This window comes from Haematobia irritans, chromosome 5 (genome assembly GCF_050003625.1).
Source record: "Haematobia irritans isolate KBUSLIRL chromosome 5, ASM5000362v1, whole genome shotgun sequence".
In the NCBI taxonomy this organism is placed as follows: domain Eukaryota; kingdom Metazoa; phylum Arthropoda; class Insecta; order Diptera; family Muscidae; genus Haematobia; species Haematobia irritans.
In genome coordinates, this window is record NC_134401.1 from 78,828,144 (window position 1) to 78,854,373 (window position 26,230).

Consider the following 26,230-nt stretch of genomic DNA (forward strand, 5'->3'; position numbering starts at 1 on the left):
TGAAGATAATTTCATTTAAATGTTGACCGCGGCTGCGTCTTAGGTGGTCCATTCGGAAAGTCCAATTTTGGGCAACTTTTTCGAGCATTTCGGCCGGAATAGCCCGAATTTCTTCGGAAATGTTGTCTTCCAAAGCTGGAATAGTTGCTGGCTTATTTCTGTAGACTTTAGACTTGACGTAGCCCCACAAAAAATAGTCTAAAGGCGTCAAATCGCATGATCTTGGTGGCCAACTTACCGGTCCATTTCTTGAGATGAATTGTTCTCCGAAGTTTTCCCTCAAAATGGCCATAGAATCGCGAGCTGTGTGGCATGTAGCGCCATCTTGTTGAAACCACATGTCAACCAAGTTCAGTTCTTCCATTTTTGGCAACAAAAAGTTTGTTAGCATCGAACGATAGCGATCGCCATTCACCGTAACGTTGCGTCCAACAGCATCTTTGAAAAAATACGGTCCAATGATTCCACCAGCGTACAAACCACACCAAACAGTGCATTTTTCGGGATGCATGGGCAGTTCTTGAACGGCTTCTGGTTGCTCTTCACTCCAAATGCGGCAATTTTGCTTATTTACGTAGCCATTCAACCAGAAATGAGCCTCATCGCTGAACAAAATTTGTCGATAAAAAAGCGGATTTTCTGCCAACTTTTCTAGGGCCCATTCACTGAAAATTCGACGTTGTGGCTCGTTAGTAAGTCTATTCATGATGAAATGTCAAAGCATACTGAGCATCTTTCTCTTTGACACCATGTCTGAAATCCCACGTGATCTGTCAAATACTAATGCATGAAAATCCTAACCTCAAAAGAATCACCCTTTACGTCATTCACATTACACTTCCAAAATGCGCTTAAACTAAATTTCAAATGCCATTAGCCTTATAAAAAAAGAGACTTAAAATCCACTTTTAGTAGATTTCGAACCTTATGTGAATTGGCTATTGGATATATTATAACGTAATTCACGAATCCAACTCACTTAAACAACCTACATTTATTTCTATTTTAAGTGTGAAATTAAATTGCGTGTAATCTTATTGAGATTATTTATTAGATTTTTTGTTTATTTATACAATATTCGTGTCTATTCAAGTAGTTCTCCTATTACAGCATCACTCGCCATATTTTGATCCATTGTAATCGGCGATATAAATCAATATTTTCGACATTTGGAAGTCTGAGACAATAAGTGGCTATTTTGCAAGCTTTGGCGTATCTACGATTAAGTCATTACATATTAGGTGATTATATGCTTTAAATGCACTACTTATTTTATGACCGAAAGTATGCCTGGGGAGAAGTACTTTCCTTCTAGGACATACGTATGTAAATGTAATCCGAAGCGATGCCAATTAATAAGTGGTTATTAATTTTTAAATAGGCTTACCTACAAGATTACCGGGTAATGAGAGTTTTTGCTGAGATATTTTCTTATTTTAAAGAAGAATACAAAGACGAGTCCCAAGTTTATTGAAAAAGTACAAACATTTTTTGTTTCAAAGATAAACAGATTTGTATCGGAGTTATTTGTTCTCACAATTGGCAAGCTCCAATCTCATTATTATTCTGTAAAATTTTTCTAAATAAGTTTGCTTTAATCCAAGGATTTTGAATTAAGCCAATGATTTTTGTATTGACTCCGTGTGTGGCTTTATCGAAATCGATATCTTTGGAAGACTACCCGGTCTCGGGCGAAGGCATCATAAGCTTATCTCGCATGCGCTTATGTCTTTGGTACAATACGCTAGGGATCTAAACTGATGATGATATGCAAACGAGCAAGTGACGTGTATCACAAAGAAATATATATCGGATATGATGCGATCAATTCAACCATGTTGCTATTAACATAATTCCTCCTACATTGCGAGTCGCAATCTTTTTTGCTTTCATTGATGGAGACGATGGCACCGATCAACGCAATCCTCGTCGTAGTTATCATGGCGAGAGCTATCTAATACAGCAACGCTTCATACCAGTATTAGGATGCGAAACAATCAAACCCAAAACAAAAAACAGTATCATCGTATTACATAAATAAATCAATGACAGAATTGTTTTGTTTTTTCCCCATCTTTCTATTTTCAGAAATCCAGCGATGTTGGATACGTTAGTGTGAGCGCTCGAAGAATTGCGGTATAGCAGTGAGTGTGGATGCAGAGTGAGTGTAGTTTATCTATGTTTAAATGGATATTTTCAATTTAAATGCAATATGTTGTAGCATTGTTGTGCTACAACAATAACAAGGATGACGACGATGATGTCGACTTACCTTAGTTGGATAAATATGCTTGGAATCACCGACTGACAGTTTGATATAATCCTCAGCATGCTTAACTCCGGTAGCATCCCTTAAACTGATGGCAATCATGTTGCTCGTTTCACGTGGCAGATTTATCTGAAATGTACACAACAAAATATATAATAACAACAGCAAAATACTTACAACAACAACAATATAAATAAATATGATTTACTATAATTTAAGTAAAACGGCAAGAGCAAGAACAATAACATTGGTATGCATCTAACAAATAACGAAACCAAATCCTCCATAGATATTAAAAAACATTCTGTGGCCAATGACACACTCATGGAAGCAGGGGGTGACATCCCTAAGGGAATGGCTACTACTATGGCTATTCCTAGAGCAATTGCCATAGAATATGCTGTTTAATATCATATGGCTTTAAGGGAAAATTCCCTCTATAAAATGTTACGAAATGCTATCATCCAACTCCGGTCGTGTTTGTAGAAGGTTGCGTTCACCCAAGATGACCAGCAACACACAAATCAAGTCGACCAGAGCTTTTCTTCCTACACATGCAGCCACCCCCTCATATCCTCTCACATGACCCTCCTCACATGCAATAGCAAAATGAAAAGAAAACTAAGGAAACGTAGCCATCCAGGATTATGTAGCAACGTAACGCATTGCATTTTTATGTTACCAGGCTATGAATAGTCGAAGTGACAACATCATCGTTACCAAACGGACCAACAGCAGTTGTCTTACCACTATTTCGTATAGATAGCTCTAACTAACTATACCACAGCACCACCACTAGCTCAGCAGGCGATGTAGCATCATCATTACGAGGAACCAGCAAACAAAAACATTTTCACCTGAAAAACATTTTTGCCACAATATGGGTCACTCAAGGTCACAAGTAAATGGGAACTAAAGAAAGTTCCTGCACATTTTTTTCACATACAGAGAAACCTCATAAACTTGGACACTCTGAATATTGCGTGTTCAAAAATTTAGGTTGCATAATCCTCCATATTAGGACAATATTTTCTGTTGTAAAAGGGAATTGGCAGGGTGCGATTATCAAAATAATGCCAAATATAGTCCAACACAGAAAAATATATCTGTGGACTTATGACAAAACCACATAAGACGAGATAGGATAATTTATCAAAAATTTTATGTTGTGTGTAGTTTTTGAAGGCGTATCTTTCTGTGTTTACAGATTTTCGATATCTGCCCTAGGATCGGGAGATATAGAATGGTGAAAACAACACAACTCGGAACTTTTTAAATTTAATTTTGACAAAACATCATATGTTGTAAAATAAAATCGAAATACTTGTATGGTACTTATGACAAAACAATAGAAGTCCACATAAGTTTTATGTAATTGACCAATTTTTTGTACCAAACAACATATTTCGAGTCATGGTGTTTTGTCGAAAAAAAAAATAAAAATAAACGCATATTTTACTTCAATTGTGTTGTTTTTTAATCAGAATATGATTAAGAGTCAATGCGACAAAACACCACAAATAGAGATATGTTATTTTTTTAAATAAAATATCATATGACAAAACAATATAATTTTCTCTGAATCGGGGGCTGCTAGGTGGTTTTGCAAAGTCTAAAAATAAGCTCTCGAAAAGGTCTATCACATAAATATTAAACATTTTCCAGATCGTTTCTACAGAAGGTTTTGTGACCCTTTAAAGTGTATTTTCGCTCTCCTGTAAAATTGAATTTTTAGACTTATGGGGTTTTGTCATAAATCCACAGATATTGTCCTGATATGGACGATTATGCAACCTACTGTTTAGGACACCCAATTTAAACAACATTAAGGAAAAAATTGCTTTAAAATAAGATTATCTTTGAATTTTTAAAGTGACATTTATTTGTACATAAATACCTTTGCTGATATATCAGATTATATTGATATATAAGAGAACGAACACTCAATAAATGAGATCTGAATTCTAATTTGGAATTTATAGCGTCTATATACAAAGCCAGATAGTTTACTAGAAAATGTATTTATTTTAAAGAAGGAACATCTTTAAATAGGAATGGATACTAAATTCGATACGATAAGGTCAAAGCCTTTGAATTCAAATAAACTTTTTTTCGAGTGTAGACACCAAAGAATTTTAAATGTTCGTCCTTTTTTACATGTTGGGCCTATCTTTCTTCGAGATTCTTGGTTTGGTCGAAATCTATAAATATACACTCAAAAAAAGCTGACTTGGATACAAAGATTTTGTCTTTGCCTTTAGGATTTTGATATTGATTCTGAGCCTGAAGTTGCGACTTCTTTAAAATAAAGACATTTTTAGGGACCTATGTAAATTTAAATCTAGGATTAATCATATTAAAATTAGGATACAGATTTCATTTACGGAATTTGCATTCTCTGTTTATGATATAATAATAAAGCTTATAAGCAAACTCCCAAAAAAAAAAATCATGAACTGCGTACACATTTCACAACGATCCGTTCATAAAAGTGTTTTTTTTTTTAAATCGTACATACATTAAACAAAATATTTACGTGATATTAAAGATTACACAACCTAAATTTTAGGAGGCTAAATTTACAAAATATTAAGGACAAATTTCTTTAAAATAATGAAATTTTAATTAAAATAAAGTTTATAATCTTTGCTTCAAAAAAATTTTTTTTCATTAAATTTAGGACACAAATTTTGTAAATTTGAGTCCCTCCGTTAAAGTCGCATGTCTTTGAACTAAGGTTAATTTTTCTTAAACACACTTTTGATTTAAAGAAATTGTACTTAAATTGACTGAAATTTTGAAACTTTAGATTTAAGATAAAAATGCTTCAAATATAGACTAAGACTTATTTTGAGGATTTAGCATCTTTGGTTTAAAGTTTTTTTGGAATTAACAAAACATTGTTTACTTTGAAGCATCCGTTATAATTTGGATTTTTAAACTTGCATTTGTTTGTACGTGAGTCCTTTATTAATGAACCGCGAAAAGAGAATGAAAATTTGATAAATATGATCCGTATTCTAATTTTAATTTTATTGGTCCTAGATTTAAAGCCAGATAGGTCGCAAAAAAATGTCTTTATTTTAAAGAAGCCGCATCTTTGGCTCGGAATCAATACCAAAATCTTTTAGGGCAGGTCAAAATCTTTGGATCCAAATAAACTTTTTTTTGAGTGTAGTATCATTGTTGTGAACATAAATTTACACGTTTTCATTTCTACACTAAATTCACATTACAAAATTACAAAATTTATTATGTGATAACCAGGGCTGTGGAGTCGAGCCAATTTTGCTCGACTCCGACTCCGACTCCGACTCCAGCATTTTTCATCAGCTCGACTCCGACTCCGACTCCGGAGTCGACTCCGGGTAATATAACTAAATCTCATTTTAGTACCACTAATTTGTAGTTCTATTGAGGGGATATATATGGGGTATATATATGGATCGATATAAAGTATCGTATTTATTTATGTGTGCAAGAAAGGTCTTAATTTCGCATTTATACCAATTAAACTCTTTATTTCAAATTTAGGGCAATGTTTAATAAATAAAATAATGTATAAATACCCATCATAATATGAGAAGATACCGACAGTATATGTATTTGTGGACGAAAATTATTATAAAGGGTTATATTCCCATATGCATGAATTTGAATCTGAATCGATTTAGACAAAATTGTATATACTTCTAGAAAATCTCTGTACCTAAAATTTAAATCTAACGTTATGGGACGTAACACAATTATATCAAAAAATAAAAATGCAAAGAAAGTCTAAAGTCGGGCGGGCCGATTGTAACATACTCTGCACAACTTTGTATTTAGATCAACATTTTGATAAAATCTGAAATCAGACTTCTACAAAATCTCGTGCAATATTTGGGAAACATTCATAATTTTTTATATAGCAAACTTTGAGTCACTTTTACCTGTTTTCGACTTAGCAGTGAGTATCAGTAAGAAAAAAATTTGAGAAAATTTGCTACATAAATAAAATTTTGACAAATTGTTTTATAGAAATAAAATTTTGAAAAAAAATATAAATAGAAATTTTGGAAAAATTTTTGTGTAGTAAATAAAAGTTTGCAAAATTTTCTATAGAAACAAAATTTGAACTAAATTCTCTATATAAATAAATGTTTGAGAAAATTTTCTATATAAATAAATTTTTACCAAATTTTCTATAAAAAGACTATATTAAACAAATTTTGACAAAATTTTCTATAGAAAGTAACAAAATTTTGGCACAATTTTCTATAGAAAAAAATTTGAAAAAATTATTAATAGAAATTTTGGAAAATTTTTTGTGTAAATAAAATTTTGTACAATTTTCTATAGAAGCAAAATTTTGGCTAAATTTTCTATAGAAATAAATTTTTGACAAAATTTTCTACATAAAAATATTTTTATACCCAACACCATAGAATGGTGACAGGGGTATAATAAGTTTGTCATGTCGAAGATGAGCTAGATCGGTCCAGGTTTTGATATAGCTCCCATATCAACCGATCGCCCGATTTGGGGTCTTGGGCTTACAAAAACCGTAGTTTTTATCCAATTTGCCAGAAATTGGAAACCTAGAGGTATTCTAGGGCTATAAGGAGGAGTGCTGAAAATGGTGATTATCGGACCATGTTTTAATATAGCTCCCATATAGACAGAACTCCCGATTTTATTTCTTGAGCTTCTAGAATCCGTAGTTTTTATCCAATTTGTCTGAAGTTGGAAATCTGGAGGTATTATAGGACCATTACAAGGCGTGCCGAAGATGGTCACTATCGGACGAAGTTTTGATATAGCCCCCTTTTAGACCGATGTTACGAGTTTACTTCTTGGACTTCTACAATCCGTAGTTTTTATCCAATTTACCTGAAATTTGAAATCTGGAGGTATTCTAGGACCATTAAGAGGTGTGCCGAATATATTGTGTATCGGTCCAGTTTTTGATATAGTCCCCTTATAAGCCGGCCCTCCGTTTTGGAGTCTATATTCTAGAACTACAATAGATGTGCTGAATACTGTACGTATCCTTCCATGTTTTTGGCTTAGCCCCATTAGTCCGATTGATCAAAATAGACCCCAAAAATTATTGAAGTTGGTCCGATGGTCACACCAAATGGAATTTTTCTGCAGAAATAACATTTGGACAAAAATTTCTATAGAAATAAAATTTTAACAAAATTTTCATAGAAATAAAATTTTAACAAATTTTTCATAGAAATAAAATTTTAACAAAATTTTGTATAGAAATAAGCTTCTTAAAAAATTTTGGGATACAATATTATGCAAAAATTTTGTACAAATTTCTGTTAAATATGTAATAGAAATAAAATTTTGGCTAAATTTTTTACAGAAATTAAATTTTGGCTAAATTTTCAATAGAATTAAACTTTGGCTACATTTTCTATAGAAATTAAATTTTGGCCAAATTGAAATTTTGGCTAAAATGAAATCTATTGAAATAAAATTTGGACCAAGTTTTCTATAGAAATAAAACATGGACAAAATTTTCGATAGAGATAGAATGAGGTCAACATTTTATATAGAAATAAAATTTTGAAAAAATTTTCTTTCGAAGAAAAATTTTAGAAAAATTGTAACTTTTAAATTATTTTAATTTAAATTAGAAAACTGGTCCCCTGGTACGAATTTTGGAAAAATTTGGTCCAAAATAAAAATTCGTTGTTGCAACGCTAGTAAGGCCTCCATATAGACCGATTTCAGATATTGAGGATACAGAAGGTGCATTTACCATAAATGTAAATTTGCCAGATATTACTTCTCGTAATCATAAAACAGTTGGTGTGCTATAGATTTTAGATTTCAAATCAAGGTATTTTTTCTTAATTTTCTTGCACATTTACAGGATATGTTTATGATTCCTTTAAAACTCAAACAAAAATAGTTCTTATAAATCCGGAATCTGATAGGTAAAATCTTTGCATTTATTTTCGGGATGCGAACTGGTTAAACTGATCTGTCATCAAACCCCCATGAAATTTTCTAAGGAAATTAGTATATTTGATTCATGGTGGTGGGTATTTATGATTTGGCCCGGACGAACATACTGCTGTATATACTTGTTTTATTTTTTATTTTCTATAGAAATAAATGTTGACTTAATTTTCTATAGGAAAAAAATTTTCTATAGTAATAATATTTCGAATAATTTTTTTATAGAAATTAAATTTTGACAAAACATTCCATATAAATACAATAGTGACAAAATTTTCTATAAAAAACAGCTTTGACAATTGATATGGGGATTAAAATGGATCGATCCAGCCCATTTGCTAGTCTAACATTCTAGGAAACATAAAATGATAGCCGTAATTGGAAGTTGATTTTTATTTCCAATCGTGGTGTACATTGATCGAATGCATAACGCATTGGAAACTAATTTGCGAAAAAACTTTTTTAGTTACAAAAATGTGAAGTGTTTTAAAAAATTTGGTTTAGCCGGAGTCGGAGTCGAGCAAAATTTTTACGACTCCGACTCCGACTCCAGCCAAATCTTCAGACTCCGACTCCAAGACTCCGACTCCGACTCCGACTCCGACTCCGACTCCGACTCCACAGCCCTGGTGATAACACCAGAAGCGATACCAGCGTGATGAGGTCCTGTGGGACCCACAATAAAAACAGGATGGTTGAGAGGTTATTATTTTTGAAGGAAAAACAATACGATTTTTTAGTGCCGTTCGTTTTGTTCGGTCTGGAACATGTATAGAAATCTAAAAACTTAGATCGACCACGATTTCTAACTATGAAGTTCAAATAACTTGTAGCATTTGTAGTTTCACTGTAGTGGATATATCCGCGAAAAACATAAAATTATGTACTACCAAGCAACGGAACCAATGGAAACTTCAAAAATGACAAATTCTTCTAAATAACGGTATTTTTTGAAAGGATGTTAGTGTTATTAATTGTTCCAAACCCAAAAATTCGCAATTTCTTTACGATGCTTTTTAAACTATGGTAAAACCACTAATGTAATTAGTGGTAGGTTCCATTGGACCTCATCAGGCAGAAGCGCACTAAACTCCTATAACAACAGATTTAACGATTCAATCACATACAAATTTAAAGTTTTCAACTCACAGAACCACGCACAGAAGGGTTAAATCGTGATCGTCCGTGGACGAAACCGTGAATGTAAACATATATAAATTTACAAATTTCGATATTTTATTCAGAGAGCGAGAAAAAACGGTCACCACCCAAAAATAACATTTTGCTCTTAAAACATGTTTGAGGTGATCATATTCCTTCTCTGGGTGTATCAAGCACTTTTCTTTAATAACCCACATTCCGAAGTTTCATTGTAAAAATGTAATATAGTAATATGTGATGTCGAACATCTTTTTGGGATTTTTTGGAATATATGTAAAAATAAATGTAAAAAAAATTGGAGTTCGGTCGGAGCAGGGATGAGGGATGATAGCCCAGTGGATAGAGTATTGGCTTACAAACTGTTCGGTTCGATTCTCCGTCCAGACGAAAAGTAAAATTTATAAAATTGAATAATTTCTTCAAGATTGTTTGTATTACAGAAAAAGGTGGTAAAAACTAAAAAATCTCGTGGAAGTGAGACAGATGTGAGGGAATATGCAATTAGGCAGAAATAAACTGTTTTTGAGCACAATCTTCTTTGAGAGAAAATTCTGTCCAACATATAATATGAAATCAAGTTTTTCATTTCATTTCATTTTTTTTTTTTCGGGAAAATTTGTTGTACTTCTGAGTAATCATCAGTCAAAAATAAAAATCAAATTTTGACCCAAAATTCAAAAAAAAAAAAAAACAAATTAGAAGTTAAATAATATTTACCAGAGATGAAAGTAATGTTTGTAAACAAGCTGTATAGTATTAACATATCTCTATTCTACACTATAATCAAACTGTGTTAATAAAACTTAGTTTAATTAGGTTCGTATTTTTTTAAGATACAACCACTATTTTTTCAAAAAAACACATTTTGCATATTATATATATATATTTTTTTTTTTTGAGGAATCGGTGCCCTTTGCATTCCGTTTGTAGCACATGGAAATATTGGTCTCAGACCAAACATTTCCATGTGGTGGTGAAATTCTGAGTCCATCTGGCGATGTCCGTCCGTTGGTTGAAATATCGCTAACTTTCAAACGAAATAAAATATCGCCTCGAAACTTGGTATAAGTGGTTATTATTGATGTAGATAGAACTGTATTGCAAGTGGGCCATATCGGACCATAATAGGTACAGCCCGCATATAAACCAATCCCCATATTTGATTTACGGTGCCTCTTGTGAGAGCCAATTTCATACCATCCGTTTGTTACTATCTGCCCTCAACAAGCCAAAATTTGTTCATGTCGGTCCAAAATTATTTATAGACTTCTTTATAAAAACGATCAAGATCTAATGAGGCTTGATAGACCCTATTAGAACTATCTTTAGAAGACAATGTTAAAAATAAAATTGCCTTTCCATCGATGTTACCCTATCCCAAGTAACTCAATTGTGGATGGCCGTCTTTAGTACAACTTTGATCGGAATCAATGGTGGAGGGTACACAAGATTAGGCCTGGCCGAACTTTCGGTCTTATATACTTGTTTTTATTGAACACGGAGGTATCTTATTGAATAACTCATTATAAACATTTCTGATTTAAAAAAATAATTTAACAGATATAATCTTTGGATTTTGGATTATTGAAAAATATTAAAAATAAGATAGAATTTTTTGAGGTAGCACCAATTTTGACTATGATAGTTTCTTTAGAGCTGGGTCAAATACTTTCAGTGTGTTGTTCACGTTCGTAACGTTTTGCAATTTTTATATTAATGGCTTCTATCATAGAATATCCCATTTTCCATTGCATAGCGTAATGCCAGAATCAAGTCTATTTTACCATTATAACATGGGACAGAAAAAGAAAGTCATTACAACAAAGGTTTCCATGACTGAGATTCTAAGACGCTTAGTGTGAACTTTTTCATACCTCCGTCTTTTTTGCTATGTTGTTGTGGCAAAGTTTCTTGTCCAAGTTTTGCTTTTTTAAGACAAGGTTTACGTGCGGTCAACACAGTTGAAAACTTGTGGCCAATATTGGTCATTGCAACAAACATGTTACACCAATATCCAATGTGTGCGTGTGTGAACACGGAAGTGCACAGGAATGTCCCAGGGAAGTATTTTGACAAATCCCAAGTGAAGATTATGGAAAATTAAGGTATCCTAGCACAGACAGAATGTAAATTAATGGCAGAGAAGATGACCAAAATCAACCCACTAAGGATTATGTGCACATATTTATTTCAGGTTAGAGACCATTACGTTACTACACACAGAGAATAGAATGGGTGGAAATCGGTTGTAATAATTTAAATTCCATATTTGGAACAATAAGTCGTTTGTGTCTACCTACTCTCTCTATTTTCAACTATATTTTCATCTACTCAACCATTAGACAACTGTTATAACAGATTTTCCTTCATGTTTAACGATAAATAGTTGTAGCAACCAAATGTATCCATTTTGAAATTGTTTGCATGAAATTGGTTGGTACAACCTTCCTTAATAGAATTTTATGGCTGTAATTTAGTAATTATAATTTACATATGGTTGCTACAGCCGAATGTAAATTGAATATTTTCAAATGTCAATATTAAAATTTCTTAAGTCGAGAAAAGACATATGTTTATAAATAGAAAAATATAACGACGAATTTTCTGCCAGGCCTTATTTTTTCGGCATTTACTATGGATCTCCGTAAAAAAGTATTACTGATAATCCCAGGAATTTGCTTATATTATGCCAAATGGAGTGATTTAATGTAATACACAAAATTTCATGGATCCGGCGTAGAACTCAAAAGTGAACTTCAGTATCTAATTTTATGAGGACCTAATAAAAATCCGCCCTAATGAACGTATAGAAGAACTTTCAAGGAGTTAACAGTGGAAGCAAATTGGGTAAGTTTAATTTGTTTTTATGTATTTGTCTATTTTAATGCAATACACCAGTTTTGGTCAGAGTATAAATACTTTTATTCTCAATAAAATCTGGCTACACGAAGTATCGTTTCTGACATGTTGAGATAGATTCTCTAGCGATCTAGTTCTTCGTACCATTTATTTCTTTGGGAAGATCCTGCTAATCATGAATGGAAACTTTGGTTCCCATTTATGTATATCACACAGATTTCAGATTACGATTAATTTACTTATGTCCCAGCAAAAAATACTTCAGCAGTAAGAGTTTAGTTGCGCTTTTTGGCATAGAATAAAGTAGGCAGTGCATCCACACTGCATGAATCGGTGGCAATAACGTAAACGAGTAATCAAAGTAGTTTATGATCATTCGTTTACGTTATTACAACCAATTCATGCAGTATAGATGCATGAAAGGTAGTGCTATTTTCCTTCACGCCATCAATGCTATACTCAATATTTTATATCACTTCTGACCAATATTTCTATTAAAATGAGCAATTATATCAGCGCTATGTAGAAGCTGCTCTAAATCGGGACATCGCCCACAAAAATCAGCGCTGATTCAGTTGTTTTGTAAGCAGTTGGTACTGCCTCTCTCCCTTACAATCCTGCTGAAATAGTGCTCCATTTTTTTGCTGGGGTGGCATAATTATGGTCTAATATTTCACCATTTTAATCCAGTTTAAAGTTGTTCTTCAATGTATATATACTATGTTTTTTTTATTTTAGAAAAATTATCTGCGCAGATGTTGATGACTTCTATCTATGCTGGGTGGTATATATGGTACAATTTATCAATAACAATTTTAATTTAGATTTTAACAGATGTAAAATATTATATAATAAAGGGTGATTCTTTTGAGGTTAGGATTTTCATGCATTAGTATTTGACAGATCACGTGGGATTTCAGACATGGTGTCAAAGAGAAAGATGCTCAGTATGCTTTGACATTTCATCATGAATAGACTTACGATCTGCCACAACGTCGAATTTTCAGTGAATGGGCCCTAGAAAAGTTGGCAGAAAATCCGCTTTTTTATCGACAAATTTTGTTCAGCGATGAGGCTCATTTCTGGTTGAATGGCTAAGTAAATAAGCCAAATTGCCGCATTTGGAGTGAAGAGCAACCAGAAGCCGTTCAAGAACTGCCCATGCATCCCGAAAAATGCACTGTTTGATGTGGTTTGTACGCTGGTGGAATCATTGGACCGTATTTTTTCAAAGATGCTGTTGGACGCAACGTTACGGTGAATGGCGATCGCTATCGTTCGATGCTAACAAACTTTTTGTTGCCAAAAATGGAAGAACTGAACTTGGTTGACTGTGGTTTCAACAAGATGGCGCTACATGCCACACAGCTCGCGATTCTATGGCCATTTTGAGGGAAAACTTCGGAGAACAATTCATCTCAAGAAATGGACCGGTAAGTTGGCCACCAAGATCATGCGATTTGACGCCTTTAGACTATTTTTTGTGGGGCTACGTCAAGTCTAAAGTCTACAGAAATAAGCCAGCAACTATTCCAGCTTTGGAAGACAACATTTCCGAAGAAATTCGGGCTATTCCGGCCGAAATGCTCGAAAAAGTTGCCCAAAATTGGACTTTCCGAATGGACCACCTAAGACGCAGCCGCGGTCAACATTTAAATGAAATTATCTTCAAAAAGTAAATGTCATGGACCAATCTAACGTTTCAAATAAAGAACCGATGAGATTTTGCAAATTTTATGCGTTTTTTTAAAAAAAAAAGTTATCAAGCTCTTAACAAATCACCCTTTAGTATAATATGTGTTTATATTTATTTATATTCTAAAATAAATATTTTTAAACTAAGTGTAATATTTTAATAAAATAAAATATAATATTAACTGGGACAAAATTTGTTTTTAATTTGGTAACGAGCACTATTAAGGTCGGGCAGCACAATCGAATGATGAAGGTAGCAACAACCGATATCGTCGGCAGACCCAACCAACACCATATGAAATATTGGTTGTGTCGACCGAATCAATCGGGTGGCAAAACTGCCAACTGGTAGTTGCTACAACTGCCAAAAGGAGGTTGGCAATAAATTCGATTGTCACAACCAATCTGTATTCTCTGTGCAGGGGGCTATGAATGTAGGTTAGATGTTATGGGAGCCAGTTGTTAGGTTTTGTTACGAAATTGTAGATTTCAAAGATCGGTAAATTGTCAAATCGTCGGCAACAAGCCGGAGATTGTTAAAGGTAAATACAGTGAAACCTCTCAGAAGAGGACGGTCGCTTAACCTATGCCCACATTTGGGAGGTGTTCACTAGATAGGGTCACCAAAAAAAGTTGATGCGGTCACCCCCCAGTTTTGTAGCATATTCGAAGACAATTTCAGAACACCGAAACTTTTTTTTTTCGTGCACACTACGACCCCCCGAAATACAATTTATTGTGCTGTGTCGTCATTTGAAGTCCGATGGAAAAGAAACGCATATCGTTGTTCGTGATTGATCAGGGGCTATATTTCGTGCATTGGTCATTTTTGACTCCGACGTCAAATTTGATTTTTAATTTTTTTTTTTTATTTCGCTTCGTATACCCCTATGATGCCCATTTCTGATAACCATTATAAAGATCTTAACAAAATATGAAACTTTCGCTTTTGAAGTATTTACTTATATTCATAAACAAAAAAGTTACAGAGATTTTAAAACGTCAATAGGTCACCCTACACCAAATAGTTTTTGCTGTGTTGTCATGATGTCCGATCGAAACCACATGCACATCTACGAAATTAATTTATAAGGCATTTAGAACACAAAACCTGTTTATCTGTAAATTTCCAACGGCACCTTTACATACTCGTTGTTTGCACTACGGCATTTTCTGCGTTATGCAAAGTGCATGTGTTTTTGCTAGAACAATTTGAGAGCCTACTGTTTTAAAATTCTAACAATCACTTTCGCTTTCGGGGGGTCGTAGGGTGCACGGAAAAAAGTTTTGGTGTTCTGAAATTGTCTTCGAATATGCTACAAAACTGGGGGGTGACCGCATCAACTTTTTTTCCTTTAGGCCGTGACCCTATCTAGTGTTCACTTATGAGAGGTTACTTTTAATGTGATAATATAGCAAAGGTTTCACGATAATTGGCCACTTTTGAGAAGTGTCCGGTTTTCAGAGTGAAAGGTTTCACTGTATGTATATAGATTGTCTGTCTCATCATCAAACAAAATCTATCAAAATTCGAGGATCATTTGCCTACACAGAAAAGACATTTCACAAAAGTTTTTCCAATTAAAGTCTTAATTGAGTTAAAAAAAAAATCAATTAAAATTTTAATTGATTCAACAAATTTTTTAATTGAAACAAAAATCAATCACAAAAATTAATAGTATCAATTAACTTTTTAATTGGATCATTTACTTAAAAAATTAATCGGATCAATTAATTTCGTGATTGAATCAGAAAATATTTTTTTGTGTGTAGGTCCGAGACATAAGAATGACCCATGCGGGCACTTTTAACTGAAATTTGCCAAAAGAACACGCTCCATGCTGTGGAATGGAATCTACAACGGTCCTTGCTAACTCCAACTTGCTCAAAAAATATTCAATCGTATACTTTCTTCGCATGATTGGGAATCTCAATATCTTACTTTAACAAAACACCCCAGGTAAATCCCACACACAAAAAATGTTTTTCTGATTCAATCACGAAATTAATTGTACCAATTAATTTTTTAATTGAAATATCTTCAATCGCCGAAATGATAATATCAATTAAAAAATTAATTGAAACTCAATTGAAAAACTAATTGATCCAATTAAAGAGGTAATTGATACTATTAGTTTTTGTGATTGATTTTTGTTTCAATTAAAAAATTTGTTGAATCAATTAAATTTTTAATTGAATACTTTTTAAAACTCAATTGAGACTTTAATTGGAAATTTTTTTGTGAAATGTCTTTTCTGTGCAATAACAGTTAGTTGTTTCAACAAACGAATGAAATTATTGGTTGTGAATGCCAATTGGGATGAAATTTGTTCTTCCAGATAGGTAAGTATAGGCTCTATATCTAAAGTGATCCGATGAAACCCATTTACAGTGTCATCCATGGTTTATTCAAAAATTATGAACAAAATATTATATGTTCATATAATATTGTAATTTCCGTTAGTGTAGTACATTGTAATTCGTTCAATTGGTCTTTTAAAGGCTTTGAATTGCTTAAATAAATGGAAATAAATAAAATAGTTCACTAGATGACTTAATGAACCATTATATCCAAAGGTATGTAAACTTGTAGAATATATAGTGTCTTTTCAAATCTAAATAGTCTAACTATAAGGATTACGATTGATTAATACCAAAAACATCTTTCTGCAAAAATTCTTGTTTTACCATTGAATAAAACGCATAACTTATTTCATTATTTTAGTTTTTGTTTATATAATGTATTCTCATGTTCATTTAAATTCTTAATTCATTTTTCCTCCAAAAAAATGGATTTTTAAAAGTTGTTTTTTTTTACTTGTTTACGTAGTTTGGGCTCTTTTTTTTAAAGTTAACGGCTATGCTGTAGGCTTGGCTTGGCTGCAGGTTTGTATACCCAAATAGATGCAAAGAATCACCTAGGAGCGTGTATATTGAAAAACGTTTGGCTTGAAGTATTTATTCACATCTTCAGTCAACTCATTTTGCTACTAGGCCCATGGATTTGTTACCGTCAAAAGATTCGTCTAAATTTACTGCTGATATTGATTTATAATTCATTCATTGTCGTTTATTGTGACTTTGAATGCCAATTGGGATGAAATTTGTTCTTCCAGATAGGTAAGTATAGGCTCTATATCTAAAGTGATCCGATGAAACCCATTTACAGTGTCATCCATGGTTTATTCAAAAATTATGAACAAAATATTATATGTTCATATAATATTGTAATTTCCGTTAGTGTAGTACATTGTAATTCGTTCAATTGGTCTTTTAAAGGCTTTGAATTGCTTAAATAAATGGAAATAAATAAAATAGTTCACTAGATGACTTAATGAACCATTATATCCAAAGGTATGTAAACTTGTAGAATATATAGTGTCTTTTCAAATCTAAATAGTCTAACTATAAGGATTACGATTGATTAATACCAAAAACATCTTTCTGCAAAAATTCTTGTTTTACCATTGAATAAAACGCATAACTTATTTCATTATTTTAGTTTTTGTTTATATAATGTATTCTCATGTTCATTTAAATTCTTAATTCATTTTTCCTCCAAAAAAATGGATTTTTAAAAGTTGTTTTTTTTTACTTGTTTACGTAGTTTGGGCTCTTTTTTTTAAAGTTAACGGCTATGCTGTAGGCTTGGCTTGGCTGCAGGTTTGTATACCCAAATAGATGCAAAGAATCACCTAGGAGCGTGTATATTGAAAAACGTTTGGCTTGAAGTATTTATTCACATCTTCAGTCAACTCATTTTGCTACTAGGCCCATGGATTTGTTACCGTCAAAAGATTCGTCTAAATTTACTGCTGATATTGATTTATAATTCATTCATTGTCGTTTATTGTGACTTTGCTCTAGCTTATTAAATTCAAAAACTCACTCTGTTCTTTCTACATTTCTCCTTGGAAATACACAAAAAAGAAATCAAATACAAGATAGACAAACTTACCGCAACAGTTAAATTATTGCCAATCTGGACATCCACAATATCTTTGTGTGATAAATCATATTTCAAGCCATTCACGTCTTCGATATTGTGTGAGAATTCATTTCCCAAATTGTCATGCAAGGAAATCTTTAGAATGAAATTCATGCCACGTGGTATTTTCTCTTCGGTGTGCTTCAATTTTATGGTGGGATACTCCAATGATGCCATTATATATTGTACATTCTTAACTTCAATTCCGATGGCCAAAGTTTGATCAAATGTTTTAGCCTTTTTACGTCCAACATAAAAAAGAAGAAAAAAATCGAAATGGCAACAAATATACAGGTGTGAGTGGCTAGTGTTGCTTCGAGGGTTTGGGTTTCAAATGCATATGTATACATACTATGACTAAATCTCTGCCCAGGGTCTCTTGAGTGCGTACAATACCATCTGGTGTCACTTTAACAATTGAATTGCTATCGCTCGATAGTCTATACAGGACATCGTCCAAGTTCGCCTTCAATTGAATGGTACTACGTGGTGCTAGCAGAATGGTGTCTGTGGTTATGTGTTTTGGGGATTCCAGTTCAAGTATTTTGAAAACTAAATTGAAAAATAAAATCACAATAGAGGCATAACAATGACAATGGACAATTGTGTTTGTATTTCGGGTTGCACTTACCAACGACTTCAACAAACGTGGAAATTTTCTGACCACCTGGTAATTGCACTGTAGCTTGGATTTTTGCTTTGCCTGGATTTAAAGCTTTAACACGTACAGAAATCAAGTCAGTATCCGAGTATTCGATGCCTTAAAGAAATTAATACAGTGATGATTACATTATACAGAGAAATATTGATATACATATATTGTTACGACTATCATTGAAAAATTCTAAATAATAAAAACAGAAATGAAATTCAAGTTCAAAATCACCACACAAACCAAAGCCAGGCAAATGAAAAAAACCGAATTGTTTGTTCATGAAGAATAAAAGATTTTATAAAAGGAGCCTGTCATTTTGATCAGACCCATTATTCCGTTCATCTTAAAAAAAGTAGCATATAAATACGTTCGAATAGTTCTAATCGCTAATCGATTGTCATACAAATGTGGCATTAAAATATTTAAACGTTTCTTTTTTGTCATATTTATCCCCATTTCCATGAAGCTTCGTTAGTACTACGTTAGCTAACGAATTTTTAAACCATACAACATAATCTCGCCCATATATTTCATATGTCAGTTGAGAAATTTTACTGCTGAAAATTGTTCAGGTAATGTTAACCGGAGAGAAGATATTTGTAATTTACTTTCTGTTAAATTGCGGTTAGTTCCAAATTGTGAACAAATGCCAAAGAAACTTTGCGATTCAAATATGGTAATCAAAAGATTGTACCGTTTTGTATGGTATCATTTGTATCGTGTCTGATATCCTCTGGATCTCGCGCTTCAGAAAGATTGGCCCAGTGGACGGTTCTCCACAACACAGTGTTTTTGCACAACAAAGACCATGGTCCAAACAGAAGGCAGCGGCACATGGCAGCGTTCCAACAGATCTGTTTTTATTTACCTGCGTGACCATTATATATTGTGTCAACATTGGCGTAGTATTCACAATGACCGGGAGTTTTCGGTAGACACACGAAAATACTAACAAATTATCACATTCATGAGAAGTAAATAATAGAGAATACATAATACTGTGTATGCAGTGTCAATTGTTGCCAATTCTGAACAGGCAACAATTGACACTGCATTGAGTAAAATTGGTTTCTCAAACTAGTCGCATGCATATCGTTGCGGATCGTTTGTAAACTAATCTTTACAGAGAAAGCTGAAACATAAAATTGTGTGGGATAATTTTTGACACAACTATTACTCTACTTTTCGAATTTATAATTTTGGTATTTCTGTACATTCCGTATCTGTGCCTGAAATAAAGCTCATCCATTCAGACTCATCAAAGAATTTATTAATGTATGAACCTTTTGTGAGCACTATAGGATTATCTCTCCTCAAATAACGCTGTATCATGGTTCAATGACTATTCATTGATAGAATTTTACTCACCAGCATCCGCAAAAACATTATAGATACTGATTACATCCGGCTGATTCGTTGACCAAGTTATATGCATATTTGATAATGTCCCCAATACCATTGGCGACAAATCAGAGATACCTAAAATATATATTTTATTGGTTTTGTTGTTCCATTTGATATTCATAGATAATCTCACCCCAAATATATGCTGGCATAACTGCTCCAGTACGAATACGAACCAACGGAGTTTTGATTTGTATATTGATCAAAGGTACAACATGCACTTCAACTGTATCCTCAGAGACAACAACCTCTTCATTGTTTATGGGATTTGTCATGATACATTTGCCTGTTATTTTAGTTTCACCTAACTTGGAAGCAGTTACAATGGCAGATTCCATAGCTAAAGCAGTTAAAAATTAGTTCAACTGAATATGTGCAATTAAGTGCGTGTAAAAATACATACATATAACTTTTTGGTCGTGGACATGATAGACAATATTAACGTCTGGATGAGGTCCACCATGGTAGTAGATTTGTACGCTAGATCCAACCACCAACGTTGAGTTCCTTGGATACAAACGCAGTGGAGGAAATACCTGAAAAACGAATACTTCAATATAGAGCCACTTAGTTAACGCCTTGTAAATATACCTGGACATTGATGGGTTCACTGGACACCAACATATCCCCGCTGCCGGTTCTGAAAACTATTTTGGTTTCACCTAAATTATTTCCAGTTATTATATACCTAAAATAAGAAAGCGGTGTACATGAATAGAAGGAAAATAATTATTATGCATATAGTTCAATTTTATCATAAGAGAACTCTTTCGTCTAGAATATTCCACATCTTACCTAATTTCGCCAACTCCTAAATCCAACTGATCTCCCAGTTGTACGGATAATATATTGGGGTTGAATACTTCTTCTGATAGTTCATAGATGTGTAAATTAAACGGATCGACATGCAAAAGGTTGTCATGAGAATCGTACAATTTGACAATTGCTTCAATGGAATTTGTTCTTTCCACCCTGTCGGCGGCCTCAACTCTTATAGATCCAATGCTAACAACCGATATAGACAAATGTGCAGGTTCATTCATCAAACAGCGGTCAATTAGTTCAAGTCGTGTCTACGAAAATTGAGTATTATTATTTTAAAATTGATGTCGATGAACAAGTTTAATATATCTGCAACAATTTATTTACATACAATATTTAACAAGAAAGTTAAAATAAGAGAAATAAAAATAAATTACACACAATAATCCTTTGCGTAGACTTAATTCATTTATAGTACACATTTATAGCAACCACTAATATAAAATTATATATAAAAGTGTGTACTATGTTGGATTGTAGCCACTAAAATAAAAAAAAAGCATATTTTAATATAACTTGATGGGGAATATTCCAAAGCAACTTTTTATAAAGATTATATTCTTTGAGATGAATTATTAAAGAGAAGTAATCGTGAAAAACATGGCGATTTTAGCGACTAAACTCGAACTTTATACCACCTTAAGTATATCCCAGCAAAAACTCTCATTACCCGGTAATCTTTTAGGTAAGCCTATTTAAAAAGTAATAACTACTTATTAATTGGCATCGCTCCGGATTATAATCGCATGTCCTAGGAGGAAAGTACTTCACCCCAGGCATACCTTCGGCCATGAAATAAGTAGTGTATAAAGAGCATATGATCACCTAATATGTAATCATTTAATCTCGAAAATAAATACTTATGTTTTTTTAATAATATAAAACGTAGTTCTCTTCGCAAAAAAAAAAGCTTGTCCGATTCTAAAGATTTTGTCTTTACATTAATTATGTTGGTACTGATTCCGAGACAAAGAAACCGGGAATTGAAGAGATACTAGGAGACGAATTTAACTTTTTCGATTTTTTTTTCATGTGCTATCAGAGTTCTTTCGAAACCTTTTAATGATAACTCATATGCTATCTCCTATTCTTTAATCCTGTTTAGCTTTGCTAGAAACCAAAAGTCAAAAAATTTAAATACAATTTCATTAATTTTGAAGTTTTTAGAATTATTAAAGCCAAGTTGATCTTAGTACAACAAAAATGCTTTTCATGTGTAAATACCCATTTTAAGTCGAATCACCTAACTGTAAGGATAAAACAACTTTATTAAAAATTTTATCTACTTTGGACCAGGCAAAAAATGTTGTGTGTCTTTTATGCTAAACAAAACTCTCAACAAAAACTTTGGCCTAACAATATTTTCTTTCAGTTTATGAAAATAATAACAAACACAATGCATGTGCGGTTTATAACGAAATTTGGGGAGATGTAAATTTAGATGCGCATATACCCTAGAATGAATTAAACGCAAATTAATTCCAAGATTAAACTAGAAAACTTGCTACAGTGAGTTAAATTCGTGAATTGCTTTATAATATACCTATATTCTTTTAAAGCACCATTATTATAAAATACTTGGAAAACATTTTAGACGTTAGATTAAATATTGGTTTTAATTTTTTATGTAAAGGCTCAATATTTTATTAAGCCATTATCGATCAACTGCATTATTTTTTGAGAATAATCATCACAAATTACTGAGAAGTAGTTATTATTGTCATTATAAGTTAGTCACTATAACTCATCGCAATGTAATGCAACGTGTAATGAGAGTTTTACTTCTGGTAATGCAAATTATAATGAGTTATGGTTACCTAGTTTTTGCTGGGTATGAAATATAAATTAATTGGTTTTGTTACATATTTAAACATATACTAAGTGAGTTGTTACATTTTCATACTCAAAACCATAATATGCTATATGTACTTAGACGACCAATGTCAGAAAAAAATCCTATAAAGGGATGTCTACTTAGATGAACAACGCAAAAAACTTTGTTCATTCTAAAGTGGTCATTTTTAGCCATGTTCTATTATCGCTATTTTGAATCCGTGAATTCGTACAACGCAAAAAACTTTGTTCATTCTAAAGTGGTCATTTTTAGCCATGTTCTATTATCGCTATTTTGAATTCGTACATTCTAAAAATCTCTACAATATGATTCTAACACGTTATACCGAAAAAAAATCTGTCTTATACGGTTTTTGAGAAATTCCTAATAAACTATGAATACGTATCCTGTAAAATCCACTTTTTAGACTTAGCGTACTCTGGAATGAAGACATCGATATGTAATTCACCGATTGTTTGCACAAAAATTGTTATGAGAGCTGTATCTAAGGCTCACTTAGACTATTCAGTAATTGTGATACCACAGTGGTGAACTTCTCTCTTATCACTAAGTGCTGCCCCATGGAATCGGGCCAGCACAAGGGTCCTCCTTTTCATAGACGCGTCTGAACGGCGTTCCACATTGCAGTGAAACCACATAGAGAAGCTTTGAAACAATCAATACTGCCACCAGCATTACTGAGGTGGGATAATCCACCGCTGAAAAACTTTTTGGTATTTGGTCGAAACTGGGTTTGAACCCACGACCCTGTGTATGCAAGGCTCTCCACCACCATTGCACCACGGTGGTGGAGAGCTGTATCTAAATCTGAACCGAATATACCAAATTTAGAACACTTTGGTTCTCGCCAATATCCCAAATTGGGTATACATATACAGTACTGTTCAAAACATTGGCAACCACACCGCCTGTTGAAAGTAAACCAAAATTATAATTAAAAAATAGAAATATTAAATCTAAGACTTTAATGCAATGCTGTTGCTTATTAGGTCAGTTTTAAAGATTTAAGGGAATAAGGGAACTAACGACAGAGACTTTTTGATAATTTATAAAATTATTTAAAAATAAAAGGGTTTCACCTGCTCAAAACATTTGCAACTACTATTAAGTGTCCCATACATTTAAAAATAATTAAAGTTTTGTAACTTTTTGCGATAATTGTTAATAGTTGATTACATTAGACGACTGAGCAGGCCAGTCAAGTATTGTTTTACCACCTTAGACGTGTACTGGAGGTCATGATCGTGCTAAATAATCTATGCAGACTGCATTTCCCAGAATGCTTCTGGCAATATCGCTTGGGGTAAAATGTTTTTGTAGACTTCCGACGGCATAATACCCTCTACTCTATGAATCGGATCAACAACTACCCCCAAAACTACCCCCAGACCATAATATTGCCCCCACCATGATTGACCGAACTTTTTGTATTTCTTGGATTAAGACTTTCCGTACTAAACTTCTATCATCCGAACACTGCAAGTTAAACTTTGATTCGTAGGAAAATATAACACATTTCCGCTGCTCCTCAGGCCATTTAAGGTATTTTTGTGAAAATTAAAGGCGCGCTAACGTATTTTTCTTGGAAATAAGTGTTTTTTGACATTTTTGTACAATCTCACTCCGATTTCTAAACCTCTACAGCTTATCGCTATGGTTGATATATACAGTGGAATTTAATTTCTTACTTCTTTAGATAGATATTTGACTGAATTTTTACATAGTTCTTTTGATTAAATGATCTTCTTTTGGCTTAGTCTTATGTTTTGTTCTACCTCAGTGCACAGCGTTGGTGCATCCTCTAGTTATAACTCGAGAAGTAGTTGGCTTGTGGACATTGTATTCTTCCGAAATTCATTTTTATGATACACCAACATTAAAATCATCGATATTTTGCTTTTTAATATGTTGTTTAGTTCATTGATTAGGCAATGAACTAAAGGATATTCCTACAATACCCTTTTTGTACATTTAATCTATTCTCTTTTAGGTCCTTGTAAGTATTTTGAGGTAAAAATATAAAAATATTGATATTAAAGAAGAAAATTATTCAGGGTGCTAGGTGCAAATGTTTTGAACAGGTCGAATCATACGTTTCTTTACCTTTCGGAAAATATCAATACTTTATAACAGTCCATTCATTTACCCAATAAGAATCTGGAAATACCACTCCATAAAGATTATTTTTATATGGAGATATACCCTAGGAGAGGTGTGCACGTGACACGAAATTGTCGTGACTCATGAAAATTTTTGTGACTCACGCGTGAGTCGTGAGTCACGCTGAGGGCAACGGCGTGAGTGTGCGTGATCGTGATTAACCAACCCAATGTCGTTCGTGAGCGTGATTCACGAAAATAATATCTTCGTGAGCGTGCGTGAGTAACGAATTTAGGAAAAACACGCTCACGAAAATAATCCCGCTTACGAACATAAAATGCTTAGGAGTTGAATTCATTTATAATTTTAGTGACATCCTAGGTGTTAAGAGTTTTATAACGCTCTCGATTTTAATCATGTTTTCTCATGTTTTACTCATGTTTTCAGACAGGTTCTATAGGTAAATTACCATAATATTGTTCGTGAGTCAGGAGATTTTTCGTGAGTCACGATATTTTTCGTGAGTCACGACATTTAAAAGATTTTCGTGCGTGAGTACAAAATCTATTAAATCGTGCGTGAGTGTGCGTGAATAAGATTTCACCGTAGTGAGTGTGCGTGAGCAAAATATTACTCACATGCACACCTCTAATACCTAGATTAAGTTCATGGTAGGGCTAGCTGCAAATGTTTTGAACAGTACTGTATATGGGAGCTGTATCCAAATCTGAACCAATTTGTACCAAATTTTGCACAATTAGAAGGACTTAGAAGCTCTACTCTCTGTGCAAAATTTCAAGCAAATTGAAGAGAAACTTTGGCTCTAGGATGTCATATGAGAATACAGAGGACGAAAGATATATATGTGAGCTATATCTAAATCTGAACCGATTTCAAGCAAAATGGGCATACTACTGCTTCTGAGGCCATATAAGTGCATATCGGACGAAAGATATCTATCGGAACTATATCTAAAGCTGAACCGATTTGGCTGATATTTAGCATTTGGCTGTTCGAAATTTCAAGAAGATCGGTTTATAAATATGTCAATTGTGACCAGATCGCTGATATATATAGGAGCTATATCTAAATCTGAATCGATTTGTTTCTGTTGGAAGTAGCATTGTAATGCTAGTATACAAAAATATATCGGGCTAATATACTTTGCATCATTTTAACTTGCTACTTTAATTTTGAAATTTATTTTCATCAATTATGCTTTTTGAATATGAGTATGACAATATTTTTTCATTCTGTTTTTAACTTTTGAATCATGGTAAAATAATTCCCAGTTGCAGTATTACAAAAAAAAAAAACAAAAACAAAAGTACATCCAATGTCAGTTTTGTTTATAATTTTAATGTTAGTAAACAAAAGATATTAAATATTTTCAATTTGTTTTGTTTACATTTTAATGTTAGTTACCAATAAATAGTAACCTAATTAACCAATAGTTACCTATGT

General features: G+C 33.0%; 1 protein-coding gene and 1 non-coding gene across 2 annotated transcripts in view; both read right to left on the bottom strand.

The window, feature by feature from the left end:
• The window catches only part of Gp210 (nucleoporin 210), a 280,949-nt gene that overhangs the window by 241,518 nt on the left and 13,201 nt on the right, over window positions 1-26,230 (bottom strand). Inside the window, exons 7-15 of the mRNA XM_075309079.1 lie at window positions 20,785-21,062; window positions 20,581-20,677; window positions 20,393-20,525; window positions 20,123-20,329; window positions 19,954-20,064; window positions 18,562-18,690; window positions 18,283-18,482; window positions 17,901-18,167; window positions 2,273-2,398 (exon numbers count right to left, since the gene is read on the bottom strand). Of these exons, the coding sequence (XP_075165194.1) occupies window positions 2,273-2,398; window positions 17,901-18,167; window positions 18,283-18,482; window positions 18,562-18,690; window positions 19,954-20,064; window positions 20,123-20,329; window positions 20,393-20,525; window positions 20,581-20,677; window positions 20,785-21,062 (1,548 nt within the window). The remainder of the gene's footprint in view (window positions 1-2,272; window positions 2,399-17,900; window positions 18,168-18,282; window positions 18,483-18,561; window positions 18,691-19,953; window positions 20,065-20,122; window positions 20,330-20,392; window positions 20,526-20,580; window positions 20,678-20,784; window positions 21,063-26,230) is intronic.
• LOC142242174 (small Cajal body-specific RNA 8) lies at window positions 19,792-19,924 on the bottom strand. Its single transcript, XR_012724027.1, has one exon.